Consider the following 17,897-nt stretch of genomic DNA (forward strand, 5'->3'; position numbering starts at 1 on the left):
ATGCTAGGGAAACTGGATAGTCACATGCAAGAGATAGAAATAAGATCCCTGACTCTCATTCTATACAGAAATAGATTACAAAGGAACAGAAGACCTTAATGTAAGAGTTCCATAGCTCCCAGATATAAGAGCATGGATGGGCAAGTGAGAGAGCATCAAGAAGAAAATTGCTGCACAGCGAGGGAAACTCTCAGGAGAGGGAGAAGACATGCAGAGTGGGAGGAAGTCTCAGCCTGCCGCTCACCTGACCAGGGATTAATATTCAAAATATGAAAGGAATATAAAAGCTGAGCCAAGTATGACAGTACATAACTACAATCCAAATACCAGGAGGCAAAGCCATGAGGATCCCAAATTTGACCCCAGCCTGGGCTATATAGTGGGATTTTGTGAAAAGGAAAAAAGATAAAAACCATAACAGCAAATAACAAACAAATAATGAGAAAATGTTCTGAAAGGACTGCCACAGATCAGCAGCAGATGTTTGACAGTTTTAGTCACCAAGGGAAAGCAAAAGAAAGCTACCTTAAGATTTCACTTCAGCTTTGTCAGAACTCCATTTAAAAACAAAATAACAAATGCCATCAAGGGTGTGGAGGGAACAATAGCTATACACGGTTACTAAGTGCACAAATTAGCACAGCTCTATAAAAACTGTATGGAAGTTCTTCAGAAAATAAAACAAAACAAACAACAAAAAAAGTCAGCCATACAATCCCGTTTCATGGTGGCACACCCGTGTTTACTAGCTAGAGTAGCTGAATTATGGGAGTGACCTACGTGCACTGTAACAGATATGTGGCTAAATAAAATTACCTTGGAGTATTACCCATAAAGGATGAAGCTGTCATTGCGTAAAGGTACGTGGAATTGGAGAGCATCTCATTAAGTGAAATAAGCCAGACGCAGATGACAAATGTTGCATGCTTTCTCTCATGTAAAGAAACAGAGGTCCCTGTGTTGGAAAGTGATTGTGGGCTTCCCATACCCTAGACGTGGATACTGCTGGAAGAGGATGCCGAAAGCCGTTCCCTATGATTGCAAGGTCCACTTCTGTCCTTACCAGATCCTGGTGCTTTTAAACACATCTTCTTTCTCACAGACTCTTGGTCTCCTGACTGCTAACACCAGGTTCCGCTCACTGAGTGTTGTCTCCCACATGGGGCAGTGTCCTCAAAGGGGTAAGGACAGGAAGGAGAAGCAGTCTTTGCCTAGTTTTGCAAATGTCTGATGAGCTCCGGATGCATCCTCCTGCAGGTCAGCCTTTCCTAGATGCTGAGAAGAAAGGCCTCCAGAAGCCGGTGTGCTAATGGCTCCCTCTTCCCTGTGCCTTGCCTTCCAGGTGTTTGTGGACACCAGGAGGGCAGGGAGTAGATGGCAGGGCCACCACACAAAGTAGAAGTGGAGACACTGCCCACTCAGAACATCACAAAACACTTTGACACTGCTTAGAAACTGGCTCAGGCATAGGAGGGAGCATATACCGTCAGTCACCTCAGAAGGTTATGTTCTGTCCCTGTGTCGAGCTTTTCTATTGAATTTGTTGCTAGCTTTTCTGCTACCTTCCCAACAACTGTGCAATAAACCTTACAGATGAGTGGGACAATTAGGGATTGTGAAGGGTACTGAGGGAAGAACGGAGGGCTGTGGAAGGGAAACAATAAGCTATAAAGAAAGTATACATGATCAAAGTACAAAATATGCATATGTTAAAATGCCAATTAAATCTACTAATTCATATAATTAATATTAATTAATCATTATAATAAAAAATTTTCTAAAGAATAAAATCTTGAAATCATGCAACATGCATGGATGCAGTTAGAGATCGTTAAGCTAAATGGTACATTCTAGGCACAGAGAGATAAATTCTACCTGATTTCAGTCAGAGCTAAAGCAGTTCATCTCACAATAGATGAGGCTCCAGGCAGCCAGTATACTGCATGCCTATAATCCCCGCATGCAGAACGCAGAGGGAGGAGGATCATCAGACTGTGAAGGTAGAGTGACCACATACAAGATTATGCCTCAAAGGAGGAAGACAGAGGGTGGGGCGGGGGAGGAAGAGGAAGAGAAGGGGGGAGGTGGTTCCATGGGAATGGGGGTCACAGAAGCTGAGGAGACAAGCTGTTCAGAGTGTCATCCTAGGTTGCCGTCATTCTGATGTGCTGTTTTACAGTAGTTGATAATGACAATGTTTGTATCTATCCAAATAACCAGAAGGAAGGACTTCCAATGTTTCCACTGCAAAGAACTGATATATGTTTAAGGGATAGATACGTTTGGCCTGGTTTCAACATTACATAATATTTCAGTGTATCAGAAACATCACATGGTATCCTGTGCCTACATATGACTTTTTATGATTTTGTGTATGCTAAAATATAAACGTATGAATCTGCTTTTCAAAGAGAGAAATGGCTTACTGTTTAAGAACACATGACTGGAATGGTCCTCCATCCCAGCATCCACAGCTGGTAGCTTACAACTGCCGGAGTGCAGTTTCTAAGCATCTCACGCCCCCTTCTGGCCTCTGTTAATACCTGCAGTCATATAGCCATACACACAAACACATAACCATAATTTACAAATTAAGTCATTTTTAAATGAAAAATAAGCAAGGGAATATGTTCTCCACATGATAAGGACCACACTCATATTGCTAAACTAAAGTTTTACCAAACAAGACCCATAATAGTTTCATGAGTTGTATTCCTTTATTATTATTATTATTATTATTATTATTATTATCTTTTTAAAAGTGGGAATCTCTGTCCAGCATACTACTGGTGTGTACAGGAAGCAATTTGCAGCTCTTGATACATTTAACAAAGCTCAGAGACTTTCTGAGTGGTCAGCACTGGGGAGTGCTGTAGCATCTAGTGGGTGGAGGATGGGGAAGCCTTGTCCCACAATGCATAGCAGGGCCCCACATCAAAGAACCACTCAGCCCAAATGTAGTCACGACTAGATGAGGGGACCCTACCTAGTCTGTGAGCCATGAATGACTGAAAAACCACAGCTGGAGAAACATAGCCTTAGAAATGCTGGCCAGTGACAGGTAGAGCAGAGCAGCGGCTGGGCGAGAAACTGCTGGGGGAGGGGAGGAGCTAGCAGCCACAGTCTTGCCCTGGGGAAACCCTGAGGCATCTGGCTGCATGTTCACGAAAGGAGTGGGAGATTTTCCCTATTCTTAAGGAATAAACATTTATTTCTCTCTTTTTTTAATTTTATATACATTGGTGTTTTTTTTTTACCTCCAGGTGTGTCTGTGTGAGGGTGTTAGATCCCTTGGAACTGGAGTTACAGACAGTTGTAAACTGCCATGTAGGTGCTGGAAATTGAACCTAGATCTTCTAGAAACTCAGCCAGTGCTTATGACTTTCAAGCCATCTCTCCAGCTCCATAATAAACATTTCTTTTACAACTCCTAAGAAATCCTAGGCTGGAGAGATGACTCAGCAGTTAAGAGCACTTGCTGCAGAAGACCTGGGTTTAGTTCCAGGTACCCAAGATGGCAGTTTGTAGCCAGCCATAATTCCAGTTCCAGAAGACCTGGTGCCCATTTCTGGCCTCTGTGGGCTTCTGCAGTCACGTTGAACACATAGTACATGCAGCCAAAATGTTCATATACATAAAATAAAAATAAATAAACCTTGAAAATAAAAAGCAAGAAAACAAACATATGCCTCACAAGGCAAGAATTAAATATAAAAGCACATAATGGCTACCACGGACCAAGGACATCATTGCTATGATGGGGTCGCCATAACAGTAACTTCCTTCTAGTGCCTGCCCAGCCTTGCAAACCTCCCAGATAGTTCCGTACCGAAGAATTGGGCAAAATGAGCAGGCTGATTTTCCCTTTGGACTCCCTCAAAATCACCAATAATTAGCTGAGAGACTATCTAGAAACAGAAAAAGATATCCTACCTCTAAACCTTCATCCAATCTGTTCCAAACAGAAAAATGCCTCCCACCCCCCATGGAAGTGCTATGTGTTATTTCTTTGTAGACTTATTCTTTCATTATTGTAATTAATTTTTATGTTTGTTTGCTTTATATACTCAAGGTCCTCCATACAAACAGACAAAGAGATAGCAATAGATTAGATATGAGTAACTTATGACTGGACGTGGGTGAAAGGTCGTGGCGTAAGGAAGTTTCATGGTCTCTGCAATTCAAAGCATAGGACTCAATCGGAGGCGTAACTCTTTCAAGTTGAAGGGCAGATGAGTGGAGGGCAAGGCTGTAAAGTTCTGTCAAGTCTTAGAGCAGAAGACCTATAGTCCGAGACAGGAGAAGGTGAAATGTTCTAATTCACCCTTCTGTGTTAGAATTATCCAGGCTCCAAGTGAGTATCTGAGGCTCCTCCAAGTGAGCGGTGAGCGGTGAGCTGAGCGTTACCTCCTCTACTCAATCAAACGCTAACTAAGCTTTTCTGGAGATAATGAGGGATGATGTCTTGGAATGTATGTGACATTTACATAAGATTAACAGACTCACAGTTACAACACCTCTAAGGAAACAAGGAGTGGGCTGCCTCAGGGCCTTTCCATCTTACCCCAGGAAATGACTAGGCAATGGGTAGGAAGTGACTCGGAGCTTTGATCAGGGAGATTCCCAGGACTTTAATTACTCGGGTGAAAACATGTATGGGCAACAATCTACAAAGTGCTAGGCAAGCGTTGCAAAGCATTCAAGCTACGTGTGGTGGCATACATCTTTGTCCCAGAACGCAGTCAGGAGGCAGAAGTGCACGTGTGTGTGTGTGTGTGTGTGTGTGTGTGTGTGTGTGTGTGTGTGTGTGTGTGTGTGTCTGTGTGTCTGTGTGTCTGTGTCTGTGTCTGTGTATGTCTGTGTGTGTCTGTGTGTGTATCTGTGTGTGTGTGTGTGTCTGCCGGAGGGTGGGGGCGGGGGTTGTCTGTGAGTCTGAGACCAGCCTGGCCTAACAGGTGAGTTACAAGACAGCCAGGGCTTGAAATAACAAAGGGAGGGAGGGAGGGAGGGAGGGAGGGAGGGAGGGAGGAAAAGAATTGAAATTGTTGGCCACCAGGTGCTTGTGTAATAAGACTTACTGTTGTCACCAAAATTTAAACTACTCTATGTGAAGAGCACAAGATAATCTCTTATAAAGTAATAAAGTAGTTTTGCCTTGTACCTTGAATTAGCTACTCGGTGATTTATCCAAATAAAAGGACTAAATCCAGGGGAAAGAGTTGAGAGATGATCACGACACTGGTGAGAAGCTTCTGAGTTAGTGAAACCCACACACCTAGTGACACTGAGATGACATGAGACTACACTCATCTGCACCAAGTAGTCACCCACGAAACCCAGGTGAGCGTGGAGTGAGTAAAATCCCTGCCTACAAACTAACTGCTCGCTCTGCTGTGTCAAGAAGGCTCACGATGCTCTTAGAAACCTTAGAATGTCCTAATGTTCACTCTAGGTATGATTTTCAGTCACTTCAGGAGAACATCAGGCACATGAAGGACCAGATCTGACACAAGTTCACCAACTCCTGTCCCCCATTGGATGTGAGACATTCTACAGGGAGTAATCTAGGGTTATGCAGGGTTTAGACAGTGTTCTGTTCTGCTAACTAATGGTGTTCGTCCTGATTCCATGGGCTAAGTGAGTGGTTGTTCACTTTGGAGAAATATCTATGTAAATCTTAAGTCATTTTTAGAGATGTATTTCTGACTATAGTTTTTTAACAAATCCTTACTGAATTAGTAACTGAATATACGGAGACACACCTTCATACAATGTAACCCAACAAGTAAGACTTATAAAAAATATTGAAATGAGCTTTATTTTAAATTTTTAGTTCTTTTATTTTTCAGATTATAATATAATTACATCATTTCCCCTTCCCTTTCCTCCCTCCTGACGCTTCCATATACTTCTATTTTCATTAATTGTTGCACATATATATTCTATGTTGCATATATACACAATATGTATATATGTGTATATATATTATACACTCATACTATAAATTCCAAATACATTCTGTTTAGTCTATGTTTCTTGTATTTTTTTCAGGACTGACCATTGGTATTGGGTAACTAACCAGAGTGTCGCCGCTCCCCCCCCCCCCCCCGCTCCCCACCCCCAGCATTCCTTTGTTGCCTGCAGTTCTTTGTCTAGTTTGAGGCCTCATGGGTTTTCCCGCTGCCCACTTTGGCATGTCTCCTGGTGTTGTCCTTGTTCAGCTCAGGTTTAGGCAGCCATGTTGGTGAGACTTCAGGAGACGTCTAACATTCCTAGGAGATACAGTCTCACAGCAAGCTCTTTGTTCCTCTGGCTCTAAACAGTCTTCCCACCCACCCTTCTGAAGTGATCCCTGAGCCTTAGATGTAGGAGTTGAGCTGCAGATGCTATCAGTTGGGACTAGGTACCACAGTGTGGCAGAACCTTCCCCTAATGAATAAAGATTTCAAGGAGCCAGTCACTGGGCTGGTAGGCAGGACTTCTGGGTCGGAGAGAGAAAGAGGGGAAGCAGGAGAGGGAGGAGAGGGATGCAGCCTTTTGGACCAGAGAGATGAGCATGGAGGCCAAAATGTAGGTAGCAGAGACCACCAGTTCAGGTGGAGGACCCGTTGGGATCCGCTACCAGAGGATCTATAACGTAGGATAGCTTACAGATTAGGACGCTAGTTGCTACGTCCAGCGATCGTGTTACCAACTGATTCTAAACTAGGTTTGTGTGGTGTTCTTCACACTGCGACTCAACTGGGTTCCAGAGAGAAAGGTATGGCGGCAAAGTGTGCATTTATGAGACATACACCCCAACTAGCCATGGGAATTTGGAAGGGTGGGGCTGGCATGGCATGGGAACTTAGCGAGCCAGGTGAAGAGATTTCAGAGCTCCAGTTAAGAGAGTCTGCTGAGGGGTTGGGGATTTAGCTCAGTGGTAGAGCACTTGCCTAGCAAGCGCAAGGCCCTGGGTTCGGTCCCCAGCTCTGAAAAAAAGAAAAGAGAGAGAGACAGAGACAGAGACAGAGACAGAGAGAGACTGCCGAGAGGGTTTCAAGGGAATCCAGCTTAGGAGCCTCCGGGTCTGAGGTGTATAGTGTCTTCAGCAATAGGGACTTAACCAATGCTAATAGTGACAGATAGCCTGGGGTGTTCTGGGAGTCTCTTGGACAACCTGACCAACAATTCAAAAAAGGATTGTTCATGATTGCTGTGGCTTTTGCTCAGTGGCCTTTGACCCTTAGGGGCAGCACTGTTAACCCAAAGCAACTGTATTTTAAATCTGAGTGGGAGAGGATACGAGAGGGTGTGAAGAAGCACCAGGCCCGGTACAGATCCCAACAAGGCTTTGACTTGGAGATCTCAAGACAAAGGTGGCCTTCTGAAGTATCAAAGTAGAACATGTACAAAAGAATCCTAGTCAGAGTGACTGGATTCTGCTCACCAGAAACACTGCAATTCCAAAAGGGGAGAGGCCACCTGAAACAGAAAGTTCCCTCTACGATTCCATACCTATCCAAAATATTGCCGATATAAATGGTAGGAAAAAACATCTGAAATTATGAACATGAAGAAATTTATTTCACGGGAACTCACAGAGAGAAGGGATTAACCAAGATGTTCCCCATCCCTTGTAACCAAGACAGGATACCCTGAAGGCATCAGAGACAGGATCCTGGAGACACAGATATAAGGCAGCCATAGCACAGCTGGCAGAGAGGATCCTGGCTTACTGTTGGGGACTCCCACCAGCCTGGATCCCCAACCCTGAGACCTGGGTGACAAACCTCAGTGCTGCTAGCATAAAAGAGATCCAAGCTCCCTTTGAGCTCCACAGAGCCTTCTGCAGCTGCCTCCTGTGAAACTCAGGTGAGGCCAGGAAGTCCCAAACCCCTGCCTATCCAACTGAAATCCCTGTGAACACAGTGTCTGCCAGGGTCACTAGGCAGGCACTGGAGATCGCAGTAAAAGCTGGCAGTGCAGAAGCCAGAGCCAGTGTGATTCGAGCTTTACAGGAGAGATCCAAAAGAGCTGTGCAGGGACCTCCATACATCAGGCATCTCCAGTCTCCAGACAAGCATGGGGAGTCCCAGGCTGAGCGCTGATGAAGTCTCAACTCTTCACAGCAGCACAGCAACTGACAGGAAAGCCATCAAGTGGGCACAGGACACAGTCATGCTAGAAGGGCACTTTGCTAAAGAAAACCAGGGGCCTAGGCTGTAGAGGGCTTGAAGGGGCAAGGACTGGGTGAAAGGAGACCCTTGACATTCTGCAGTCAGGAAGGGGATAGGTAGAAGGTAGCGCCAGGGATACGGGAATCTCAACTGTTCCCAGAACCCCAGGTTCCCACTTCCTGCCCGAGTCAAAGCCCTACTTATTGCCCCAAGTAGCCACCCTTGTATATAGGGGTGTCCGGAGGAAGCGGCTGGTCTTCATGTAAACAGAGATCTTCTTCAGTCCCTGAGAGTTAGAGAAAAACAGAAAACCAAAAACTAAGGTTTGCTCAGAGTCAAAAAGGTTAATCAGCTTCACTACTAGTATGTGGCACCCACCTGGGATTAGCCTGGCCTCTGTCTCTCAAATTTTGTACTCTCTCGGCACACTCCCTTCCTGACCTCCCCAAGGGACCCTGTCACCCTTCTGTCTACATGCTCCTCTTGCATACAGAAACTCCATGTTCCCTGGGTTTACACACTGAGGAGGAATCGATCTAGCAGGACAAAGAGGCAGTGATTCAGCAAAACCAGGGTCAAAGTTTATAGATACAGATAGAGCAGAAAAGAAAAGCCAGGGGTTGGGGATTTAGCTCAGTGGTAGAGTGCTTGCCTAGCAAGTGCAAGGCCCTGGGTTCAGTTCCCAGCTCCGGAAAAAAAAAAAGAAAAAAAAAAAAAGAAAAGAAAAGCCAGGCTCACTCTGCTGGCTCCCTAAGGAGAAAGCTTCTGTACATGATACTGAGCTCCAACCAGTCCTGTCTCCAGCCTTGATACAGACATGGACCAGGTGCAATGACAGTTACATGTGCTGTTGGCCTTCTAGCAGGAGAGTGAGCCCCTAGAATAGCTCTAAAGAGATCACTGAGGTCCAGAGTTGCCTGTATCCAAGGGAACCAAGCTCCCGTTTAACCTAAAGCTGCAGCCTTCAGCTCTCCATAGTCTCTTCCCTCTGAAAGCCACTCAGCTTGGACCGAATGAGAACTAGCTGAGAATGTGCATCACTTGATAAGGAATGGAGAGAAAAGATAATTCCAGACTGAAAAGTCCATCAGACTAAGATCTCCAATCCCCAAATTTCTAATAAAGTAACTGGCATAGGTAATCAGATGACAATTCTCTGGTAAATCTGGGCTTCCCAGCACCCAAGTGGGACCCCACGCACCTCCCAGTCTGGTATGCCTAGTGTTATCCGACACACTTGGCTCCAAGGTGGGAGGTGGGTATAAGGACCACCTTGTCCTTTCCTACTGGGCATTGCATTGCCTCATATAAAGATCAGGAAAACAAGTAAAAATAAGTTTATAATGCCATCCCACAGAACACTTGGACACTCAAAATAAAAAAGGACAGGAGGGAGGGAGGAAAGCCCATGTCACACATTTCAGGATGAAATTCAGCCCCAACACAAGTCTCAGCAAAGCAGTCAACAGGCCAGGTACAAATATTCTCTACATCCTGGTACTTCATGCCAGCTTTCTCTAGTTTGCTCTGCTAACCTGGATTGCAGTCCCTACCTGCTGCTCTGAGGAGGAGGAAGTCAATGGGGACCTTGGGCACAGCTCTGCTAGTGCCGGAACCCTGAGGGCAAGTGTAACTACACGTTCACATTTCCTTAGCTGAGCAATGAGACTGGTCATCGTCTCTGCCCGCCACAGAGGGATACTGATCATTATAAGCCTGACTGACAGAGGTAAGACGCTCAGCACTGGTTCTGGCAGAGAGCAAGTGCTCCGTTCCTGATACTTATCAACACTTCATCTCCAAACCCACGAAAACATCAAGGAGAAGTTGACAGCTGAGGGGAAGCAGGGTCAGGACATCACCTCGAAGCGGGCCACAAAGTCCTTCAGGTTTGGGAAGGCATCCAGGCACTTGGGTTCGAATATAAGGTGCAGGTCCAGGATATCATAAGCAAGGAAATCTACAAAAGTAATCTGCAAAAGGCCAGGAATGAGAGGGCATGGAATTCTGTCCCCTGAAAGAATGACAACTCCCAACTTCTTCTCTTTTACCTTTTCACCAACGAACCACGTCTGCTTCCCCAGGAACTGTGAGAAGAGCTCCATCATCCCAGGGAGCTGCTCCAAATATTCCGCCTTCAGGTTCTCCTGAGGCAGAGAGAGCTGTCACTGTGGAAGTTCCCTGGGAGAAGGACTCCATGCATGGCCCTAAATACCAGGGGTGGGCAGCCATCTCCACTGAGATGGAGACTCAGTCAACATCCAGGCTCTGATCTAACCTATGAGCACTTACTGGACTCCTCAGTAGCCCACCCTACCCTTCAAATGCAGTGGCAAGCCGGGGAGGAGTAAGACACTGCCCACAGCGGGCAGCATCATTCCTGATGCCCACACCTAGGAGTGCCCTAAGCACCTGGCAGGTACTGATGCCAGGTAGCATCAAAGAATTGAGAACTAAAATACTCGGAGGAGATAAGAGGTCCACACAATGTCTCTCAGAAGAGTGAAAAATACTAGACTTCTCATAAACTGAGGAGAAATTGAAGCAGAAGAGGAGAGAACGTCCTTCAGGCTGACCCTGTGCTACGTATGGAATAACATGCTGAGTCCTGTGGGTGTGGAGAGAAGCACTTTGACAGGCTGGAAAGGGTTCTGTGACAGTCCCTGGACTTCTTTTTGTAATGCATGGGGTATGTGTGTGTTTCGTGAACAGCAAAGATATGAACTAGCTGGTAGAGGTAGAGAGCACAGGTGGAAAACACTTGAAAAACATGACTTCAGGGTTGGGGATTTAGCTCAGCGGTAGAGCGCTTGCCTAGCAGGCGCAAAGCCCTGGGTTCGATCCCCAGCTCCGGAAAAAAAAAAAAAAAAGAAAAACATGAGCTCACTATGTAGGAACTTAACGTTTACTCCGGGATGTCTGGACTGCACCCTAAAATAGGTGGCATCTAAATGTGAGTATTCATTTGATAGTTCAGTGTCATGGGGACAACAGACGAAACATCCTGGAGGGTAAGTGGCTAAGAAATTCATAAGGTATATAAGATCTGTGCAGATTGGGAATCTGAGAGAGCTGACTCCTGATCCAAACACTACCTGGTCCAGCATAGGGTGGGAGATGGACGAGACTCACAAAGTCTGGGCTGTAACAGACTCTAGCCAGCTGATTGGAGACATCCATAGCCTGGTTCTCCAAAATGTCCACACGAATCTTCTCTTCTTCTGTCTCCCCACCTGAAGGACACACAGCACAGACACGTCATACCAGCTGAGCCAAGGAGGCTGTCCCCCGTGCACCACCCTGCAGCCAGCCCCACTCACACAGGTTGTGCTTTCGGGCAATATAGCGCAGGATGGCATTGCTCTGGGTGATCTTGTGTGACCCATCGATTAAGTAGGGCAGCTGTTTGGACAAGAAAGGATGGCCAGATGGGATAGTAGGTCCCAACCATCTCTGGATTAGGACAGACTTGTATCCTGGCATTCATCGTGGCTAGCATGTCATCATGGCTAGCATGTGAAGGCCTTCATGAACACACTGCACACTGAATGGAAAAGCTGGGACACAGCCTTTCCCATCTAAGAAACACCAGCAGCCACCAGGAATGAGAGCAGGTGAACAGAAGGAAGTGTTGATTCCAAGCCCCCTCAGCCATGGGAGAGCACCAGACCTTCCCCAAACCTCCCCTTCCCCGCACCTACATTGGGGAAGTCCAGGCCCAGTTTGAACTTCTCACTCAGCCACTGGCTTCTGTCATAGTCAGGAGCTGTGATTGGTAAGATTACATAAAGAAATCAGCCCAGTGTCTAACACACCAATTCCAGGGACCCAACCCTCTAAGCAGGTGTCTGCAACTTCGAACAGTGACCCTTCAGGGATAAAGAGTGCTTAGGACTGAGGGCCCTACAGCTCTTAACCTTAGAAAAGGTTGAGGCAAGTCTTCATGGGGAATGTGACCTAATTTCAACAGGAAGGGGACCCAGCCCTCCACTTCCAGAGTTCTATATTCAAAGGTCAAGCCCAACGCTCTGGGGCTTACAGAAAGGCAGATTCTAAGTCCACCCGGGGGGGAGCTCTGTAGTGTGTGTGTGTGTGTGTGTGTGTGTGTGTGTGTGTGTGTGTGTGTGTGTGTGTGTGTGTGTGTGTGTGTGTGTGTGTGTTGGGGAGGGTGGGCGTGTAATGTAATGAAGGCACCAATTGCTTAGCACCAATGAACAGGAGAAGTCGACGAATGGCATTACCGTTGCCCATGGTGTATCTCTTCTCCTCATAGCTTGAGTCTGTGTATTCCAGGAGTAATCGAATAGCATGAGCCAGCTGCAGGGATAAATCAGGAATGGGGCCGGGGGATTTCTATGTGACGTCACTTCCTCCAAGGGCGTACACACGGGTGCACTGAAGGAAATGTGTGCAAGATCCTCAGCTAGACAAGCAAGGGATTCCTCTAGCGCCCCACCCCTACCCCCCTCGCCTTATCTTCGCCCTGCAATCCTTCCCACTCATCAGGTGGTCGCTTACCCCACGGATGTCCCAGTAACCCAGTGTCATAGGCATGATGCTGGTGCCTGAGACTGAGTCCACTAGCCTCCGGTGTGAGTAGCTTTGACTTTATCCTAGAGCCCTCGGGTAGCTGGGCGGGGCTGGTGCCCGGGCGTGATCCTGCCCCTCCAGACTCTGCCCCGCAACACACACCACGCCCTACAGCTTTTCCCGTGACAGACGTCAAATTACTGAGCTCCGCCCCCAACAGACCGGACAAACGTAATATGCGATTCCGCTTACCGTTCCGCCCACTCTTCCTGCTGAGTGCGCAGATGCAGAGCTCTAGCTGACTCCTTGTCTGTGCTAGGCTGCTCTGCCCTCTTGCCCGGTTTGCTCTCGGAAATTCAGTCAGGCCACAAGAGGAGTCCCCAACCAGGAGTGTTGATTAAGTACTTCATCCCTGCTGTCAAACAAGACAGACTTCCGCAGGGCTCTGCTGATGACAGTGGTCCCCAGGTGATGTTTTTCCACCTGGCAGAAAGCAGTCTCTGTTCAGAGGTTCCTCATCTGAATTTAAAGAGATTATTTCTATCACAGATAAACCTGACTCAAAAAAAAAAAAAGTGGGAAAATGGAAAATTTGAATGTTCATACATGGTCAGGATGTCTGTATTATCCAAGGACTAAAACAAATACATGTCTCTTAACAGAGGTAGCTTTCTCTATTGTGTGACCGTCCTGGTGTACTTACACAGACCTAAGACTTCATCTGAAATGTCCGAGGGCACACAGGGCCAGTATGTGACAACTCAGGATTAGCTTATAGCAAATGCAATCAAGAAAGAGACGTCTGAGTTGTCTATGGCTGCTGTTCACCGAAGGGCACAGTGTTTCACATAACATTGATTGTTGTATGTATTCAAAGACTGTAGTCTGCGGGAGTAGGGCGGTTAGGGAAGTGAGCCCTCATTTTGTACAACAGACATCACACATCCACTGCATTTTGTTATTACTTTAAGACTCCTACAAGATTATCAAATGATAAGGATTTTAAGCTCCATTTATCATTCTTCCTGAGTCTACAGGGTCCATTAATTAAAATGTCCTAAAGTGGCAGGTGACTATACTTAAAATTCTTATTAATGTTAAGAATGGACTGTGACAACACATTATGACAAAAATATCTCTTACGTTCTAAGAGACTGGGACTTTTGCTGGACCTCACAACAAGAGTTAATAATACACCTTGAAGTCACTTAAGCCTGCTATCCTACTGTGTACTCTGTTTGTTTAACCTGCCTTTAAGAGAATGGTGTAAGAACAAATTTACTTGTCTTGGATTTCCCATGTAATAAACGTCTATGACCTAAGCTAACACAGAGCTGTAATCGTGGTTTTTGTTTTCATCACCAAGATCAGGTAGTTCACTACTTCCTGACCTACGCCCCTTCTGGATTCTATGGGCACTTGCACACATGCAATACATACGTACATACATACATACATGTATGCATACATACCTGCATACATACCTGCATACATACATACATACATACATACATGCATACATACATACATACATACATAGAAAATAGCCACCAAGTGGTAGAGGTACACATCTTTAATCCCAGTATGAGTTCGAGGACAGCCTGGTCTACAGAATGAGTTCCAGGACAGCCAGGGCTGTCTTGAAAGAAACAAAAACAAACAAAACCATTTCCAATAGAACGAGTGCTCAGTGCTTTGGAGGGAATATGTTCTCTTTGAGATGATCGATACTAACCTATGGATAAATACTTTAGAGTTTCATAAAATCCTTCTGTTGACTCAAGGAAAACTCTTCTCAGGCCTTTTAAAAGTAGTCTCATGTCGTAGACGACAGCTTGACACTGCGGCTGGTACCTCTGATAACATTGCAGGTGCTGAATGAAGCCCTCACACTCCTCATTGTAGTTCACTGTACTCACATAGCATCTAAGCCTGGGGGTGAAACTTTCAAACACGTGGGCCAGCATCTTATTAACTCATCAGGAGGTCATTCCTAGGCCTAGAAGGGATTGATCTACCATTCATTAAAACTACTAGCAATATGTTAAGCTATGTGGGCTAAGAGTGCTTTGTTCATTTAGTTTGACAATTTTACTATCTCTTTCTATTTTTCCCCTGAGAATATATGAATATATACATGTATGTATGTATGTATGTATGTATGTATGTATGTATGTATATGTGTATATATGGCCACAGTTAAAGCACTACAAGAAAGGAAACACTTCCATTTGCCCTGCAGGGAGGGAGAAAGGAAGTCATCAGAGCACATTCCCAATCCACTGTGGGAGGCAGTCAGTCACATAAATATCCACTTAGAGGTTGGCAGGGGCTTTAAGATCCTGGCTTTCTTCCACATCCCACATTACACTGATTAGCAGCACACCGCTGGCAGGAGGACATATTTTTCAAAACCTCTTTGGTCATATCTGTGAAGTCACAGCCCTCTTTGGTTTGTTATTGCTGCTGACTTATGTCCCATGAGACGATTTTGCTCAGCTACCTTTGAAGTTTACCTGAAAACACGAACACCCATCCTGACCCCGTGATGAGCACCCAAAGCTTTCTGGGTTTTCTGCTCTTTCGAGTCACTCATTTGTAGAATTAGAAGCGATCTCTCCAGATTCCACCGCAGCCTGTCTTTTCCAGGTGATCACTGTCTATGTTACTGTTGCTTCATTGAGCACACTGCTTGCCTAAAGCACTTCTCTGCGGGCCTAAAGCACTTCTCTGCGGGCCTAGGTCCCATGCTCAACAATATTTCCTTCAATTGTATTAAAGCTAAAAGTCTACTGTTGTTTTTTAAGTTTGGGGGTTTTCTTGGAGGGATTGTTTGTATTGTTGCTGTGGCTGTGAATTTTGTTTTGTTTTAGTCTTAGGGTTTGTTTTGTAGAAAGAGAATCTCACACATGCTGGAATTCACTATTAAGTTCAAGCTGAGGTCAACCTCCTGGCGATATCTCCTCACCCTCCTGAGAGGTGCGAGGTGTGAACAGGCCACAGGTGGCTTAAAAGTTTTGCTTTAGGGGTTGGGGATTTAGCTCAGTGGTAGAGCGCTTGCCTAGGAAGCGCAAGGCCCTGGGTTTGGTTCCCAGCTCCGAAAAAAAAAAAAAAAAACCAAAAAAAAAAGTTTTGCTTTAATCTGTTACTGCGGTTTTATAATTCTTACCAAAGTCAAAAAACTCTACATTTCCAATGCATTCAAAGTAGACAGAAACTGCCCCCCCCACACACACATAAATTTTTTGGACACCAGAAGTGATTTCATTCCAGAGTGGTCTATATTTTAAGGGTGAATTTAGGTCTATACTAACATATATGAAGATTTTTAAAATTGTGTGTATGTGATCACAACTGTAGATGGCCACGGAGGCCAGAAGCACTGTGTCTTCTGTAGCTGGAGTTACAGGAGGTTGTGAACCACCCAGTGTGGGTGCTGGGATCCAAATTCAGGTCTTCTGCCAGAGCAGTACATGCTGTTAAACTCCAGCCTCCGTCATCACATTTTTTTTAAAAGATGTATTTATTTCTATGAGTACACTGTAGCTGTCTTCAGACACACCAGAAGAGGGCATCGGATCCCATTACAGGTGATTGTGAGCCACCATGTGGTTGCTAGGATTTGAACTCAGGGCCTCTAGAAGAACAGTCAGTGCTTTTAACCACTGAGCCTTCTCTCCAGCCTCCATTATCACATTTCAAAACATGAGAAAATAAAATCAGATCAGGACTCTCCAAGCAACTTTCCAACAAAAACATTTAAGAGTAAAGGAAAAGCACGGAGAGTCAACAGAATGATTTCATGAGAAAAGAGCTCTAAGAACCCTGGTGCACAATAACTAAGTTACTTAGCATGCTAAATCCACTCCCTTAGCCTGCTATGTGTACTGGCTGGTTTGTGTATCAACTTGTCACAAGCTGGAGTTATCACAAAGAAAGAAGCCACCCTTGAGGAAATGCCTCCATGAGATCCAGCTGTAAGGCATTTTCTCAATTAGTGATCTCAAGAGTGGGAGGGTCAATCCATTGTGGGTGGTACTACCCTGGGCTGGTAGTCTGGGTTCTATAAGAAAACAAGCTGAGCAAGCCACGAGAGCAAAGCAGTAAGAAACATCCCTCCATGGTCTCTGCATCAGCTCCTGCTTCCTGACCTGCTTGAGTTCCAGTCCTGACTTTCTTTGGTGATGAACAGCAATGTGGAAGTGTAAGCTGAATAAACCCTTTTCTCCCCAACTTGCTTCTTGGTCATGATGTTTGTGCAGGAACAGACACCCTGGCTAAGATACTGTTTTTGCAACCAACAATCCAATGATTCTGCCAAATGATACAAGTGATATCACCTTTGAAACCAGTCCATTTTATTTCTGAGGTTACTCTGGTAACATATTACCTTTAACCATTCTAAGCCAGATGAGTAAGTTTTTGTTTTCTTAGGGCTCCTCTGACAAGTGGACAATGCAGTGGGTGCACCTTTTCCAGAGGTGCCTGGATGGATGCTCAAATAGAAGATTTGCCAGATAGACATTGTGCTGTCAAGAATTTACCATTAAAGTGCATTATGTAGCAAAAAAAAAAAGATACTGTTTTTGTGACAGATTATAGTTGATTTTTACACATAAACTAAAAAAAAAAATAAGTGATATACTAAACCTTACTTTCTTTGTATTTGGGATAGGGTCTCTGTAGGTAGCCCAGGCTGGCCTCACAGTCTCCCTCTTTCTGCTTCTGCCTCTCAAGTGCTAGGATTACACAGTGTACCGCCACGCCCTACTTAAAGCTTTGGATAAGTTTTAAAGCACACAGTGTAGTTCTGTTAACTGTAAGCCCAATGTCCTATCGCGGACACATAGAACATATTTCCCTTGAGTCACTGAGGCAATGTACCCATTCAATGGCAGTTGGCACTTTCTGCTCCAGTAGCCCCAGGCAGACTCCCTCCCTGTACTACTCTGTTGGTACAAGTTTCCTTTTGTTAGACATCTCCTTTAAGTGCAATTTTGCAACATATGTTTCCCTACAAATAGTTCATTTCACTTCCCCGGTTTATCCATGTTGTTGCATGTTGCAGAATTTCTTTCTTCACTAAGGCTAAGTAATAGACCACATTTTCCACTACCCACTGGTGAGCATTTAAGTCGTTCGCATGCCTTGGCTGTGATTTGGTGCAGCAATCAACAGAATAATGGCGATATTGCTCTGACATATTGA

At 45.2% G+C, this 17,897-nt stretch overlaps 1 protein-coding gene and 2 non-coding genes across 7 annotated transcripts; 2 read left to right on the forward strand and 1 right to left on the reverse strand.

The window, feature by feature from the left end:
* Positions 1-953: 953 nt before the first annotated feature.
* LOC120101212 (small nucleolar RNA SNORA71) lies at positions 954-1,085 on the forward strand. Its single transcript, XR_015679005.1, has one exon. It is a non-coding gene; the product is annotated as a small nucleolar RNA SNORA71 (small nucleolar RNA).
* A 6,459-nt stretch (positions 1,086-7,544) lies between these two features.
* Gstm4 (glutathione S-transferase mu 4) lies at positions 7,545-12,854 on the reverse strand. Of its 5 annotated transcripts, none has more exons than XR_015668074.1 (8): positions 12,678-12,854; positions 12,401-12,476; positions 11,861-11,925; positions 11,480-11,561; positions 11,255-11,392; positions 10,211-10,306; positions 10,022-10,132; positions 7,545-8,445 (listed from the first exon to the last, which is right to left on the reverse strand). XR_015668074.1 is itself a non-coding variant. In NM_001024304.1 (8 exon segments), coding segments are annotated over 8 exon segments (657 nt in total). In that variant the 5' UTR covers positions 12,714-12,803; the 3' UTR covers positions 7,545-8,355.
* A 4,130-nt stretch (positions 12,855-16,984) lies between these two features.
* On the forward strand, positions 16,985-17,061 carry LOC120101236 (small nucleolar RNA SNORD47). Its single transcript, XR_015679167.1, has one exon. It is a non-coding gene; the product is annotated as a small nucleolar RNA SNORD47 (small nucleolar RNA).
* The last annotated feature ends 836 nt before the right edge of the window (positions 17,062-17,897 follow it).

Source organism: Rattus norvegicus, chromosome 2, assembly GCF_021556685.1.
Source record: "Rattus norvegicus strain SHRSP/BbbUtx chromosome 2, alternate assembly SHRSP_T2T, whole genome shotgun sequence".
In the NCBI taxonomy this organism is placed as follows: Eukaryota; Metazoa; Chordata; class Mammalia; order Rodentia; family Muridae; genus Rattus; species Rattus norvegicus.